Genomic DNA, 2,856 nt, shown 5'->3' on the forward strand with positions numbered 1-2,856 from the left:
CTTTAATATTATCATTATTTTTTCTGTAGGTCGTGATTTGATTGGGGTACAAAGTTTAATCAAGAAACATCAAGGTTTGCTAGCTGAACTGGCTGGCCATGAAAGTCGCATCACCAATGTTTGTCAATTGGGACAAGGTATGATTGGAGAAGGACATTTCGCTGCTGATGAAATTCAACATAAAATCCAAGAATTGGATGAGAAATGGAATAATTTAAAAGTTTGTACTAAAATCACATATTTTTATTTTTAACTCTAACTTCAATTTTAATTTTTTTGTAAAAAAAAAAAAAAAAATTTAATCATGTAATTAAGGAAAATATTTGAATTTGAAAATGGACTACTAAATGAAATCGATTAAAAGATGATTATTTTTTCATTGTTTAGGATAAAGCTAACCAACGCAAACAAGATTTGGACGATTCCCTACAAGCTCAACAATATTTCGCTGATGCTAATGAAGGTGAGTCTTGGATGAGAGAAAAGGAACCAATCTCTGCTAATACTGATTATGGCAAAGATGAAGATTCTGCTGAGGTAAGATTGATCCCTGCAAGATAACTATTTTCTATTTCTTTCTCTTAAAAGATATAATATGATATAACAACATGTTCATTTTTGCTTTGCAGGCTTTGTTGAAAAAACATGAAGCATTTGTTGCTGATTTGGAAGCCTATAGAACTGTTATTGAGGGGCTCAGGGAACAAGCTTTAGCATGCAAGGTAATGATCTGTTTGTTTCAATCTCTTGGTTATGGTTATATTGGGTAATCACCTACCATTAAGACTGTTTGGTCAACACACTGGTACTTCTTCTAGTTTTCAAATTAAACTATGTCAAGTTTATCTTTAGATGCTGTTGTTATTCAGGAACATTATTGATTTGAAGAGCATTTCTCTCATTTGAGAGAAATGCTCTTGTAAACCTAATAATTCATATGCAAATATTTCATTAACCAATGGTTTTAGGTCATTAAGTTCATATTTTGTTACTATAAACATTATGCTTTAGAAAAAGCTACTTAGCTCATATATTTCGACTCTAGCTTCATATATTAAATATAATAAATTTAGCTACCTACTCTTAATCGTGTGAATGGTGTCTCGGAATTATTTTAATTTCCAAAAGCTCTATTTCTTGAAATAGACAATAACACCCTGAGTATAGTACCCCCACCATACATGGAGAAAAAAAAAATGAAAGTTGACTCCTGTATTTCTAAAACTAAAGAATAATAGAGTATTTTATTTTCAATGTATAGTGCTACATCCATTAAATACACTGATGGCGGCATAACTTTTGCTTACTCTACAATATATACAGTAAATAGTTGAGAAAAAATGTTTAATCTCCACTCTGTTTTAGATATCATCTAATATAATGAATGCGAAAACTAATTTCTGTGTCAGTGTGTCACACTCTCTCTCTATTCAATGAGACTTCTTCTGTTGATGATGTTTTATTAAAAGTAGTAGTGTTGATGGTGTCATTGGGGGTAATGATAAGAGAGAGAAAGAGGGACTGAACACTGAATTCATTTTCTTAATACCACCACCATTGCCACCACATCTGCCATACACTCACTTAAGAATTCTGACGCCACCACCATCAATACCTTTGACTTTGCCGCTTTCCCCTCCACCACCACCACCACTGTCTTTTACTTCACTTACTCTCACCGTCATCCCTGACTGCTCCAGCTACCACCACCACCATCATCACTGCCGCCTCTGTCTCTATCATAACTACAACTCATGCTATTACTATCACCCCATTCCCATCACAAAAAGACTGAATGGTTTGTGTATGGCAGATATGGCAATGGTGGGGGTATTGTTGTTTATCATGTAGCTTTGCGATAAGTTCCAAGTCGACAAATTATATCATTGTTTGGATGAAAATTGTTCTTTGCTTGAAAAATATTGTTCAAATTTAATAAAGTTTAATATGTACTCAGTGCATGAAATGTCATTGTTGGGCCCAAAGCCTAATGAAGAGCCCTGCACAGGAGCTAGCTTAAAAGCTATCCGACAAGGTGGCTTTTAAGCTAGTTGTTAAGACATATATATGAATGAATGAAAGGACATTAATGGAAACTAGGGTTGGTTTATTTGGGTAATAATTCAATTGGTTTCATTTTGATCTTCTAAAATAAGAGATTCTGAATTTTAATAACCATTAGATATTCCCATAACAGTAGAGATACACAGAAACTATGGTCTTTGTATATCACAGAATTTTGAAATCTTTGTACTTTCATGTCATTGAGCAGCTAAGATGATTATAGTACCAAATACTGTACTTTGTTGCTGTATTTTATTGTCCTCATCTAATTTGAGGATAATTACATGTGTTACTTAATGACAGCAACTGGTATTGCCACCTGCTAAAGAGCACAGAACAACTACCTAGATAATAAAATCACTATAAAACATGTTACTATTTTAATTTTTGTATTTCATTTTTTGCTATGTCGTTAAGCAATAGCTGATGTTGGTGTAATAATTTACTAGTTTGAGGTTATTGAGTTTTCTATATTTTTACAATGGCATCCTTTCTTTTTAGCAACAAGAAGCACCTGTTATTGATGACATTGGAACAGAGAAAGTCATGGCATTATATGATTACACTGAAAAATCACCACGTGAAGTATCCATGAAAAAAGGAGATGTCCTTGTTTTGCTCAATAGTGCCAATAAGGTAATTTGTCATGAACTTTGTCAATAATTCAACTCAGTGATCCTAGTAGATGTAATTTCATGCTTTAGGCAATCTATTGTTAATGTTTACAAATAAAGTAAAGAAAAAAATGTAAATCATGAAATAATATTTTAAATAAATTACATTTTATATATA

General features: G+C 32.5%; 1 protein-coding gene across 15 annotated transcripts in view; it reads left to right on the forward strand.

Annotated features, from left to right (window-relative positions):
* Positions 1-2,856, forward strand: part of LOC106879353 (spectrin alpha chain) — a 93,630-nt gene that overhangs the window by 52,577 nt on the left and 38,197 nt on the right. For all 15 annotated transcript variants that reach the window (XM_052978633.1, XM_052978636.1, XM_052978635.1 and 12 more), the window contains 4 exons: positions 30-220; positions 388-537; positions 630-722; positions 2,566-2,700. In XM_052978633.1, coding sequence (XP_052834593.1) covers positions 30-220; positions 388-537; positions 630-722; positions 2,566-2,700 — 569 coding nt within the window. The remainder of the gene's footprint in view (positions 1-29; positions 221-387; positions 538-629; positions 723-2,565; positions 2,701-2,856) is intronic.

The sequence above is a fragment of the Octopus bimaculoides genome, chromosome 2, assembly GCF_001194135.2.
Source record: "Octopus bimaculoides isolate UCB-OBI-ISO-001 chromosome 2, ASM119413v2, whole genome shotgun sequence".
NCBI lineage: Eukaryota > Metazoa > Mollusca > Cephalopoda > Octopoda > Octopodidae > Octopus > Octopus bimaculoides.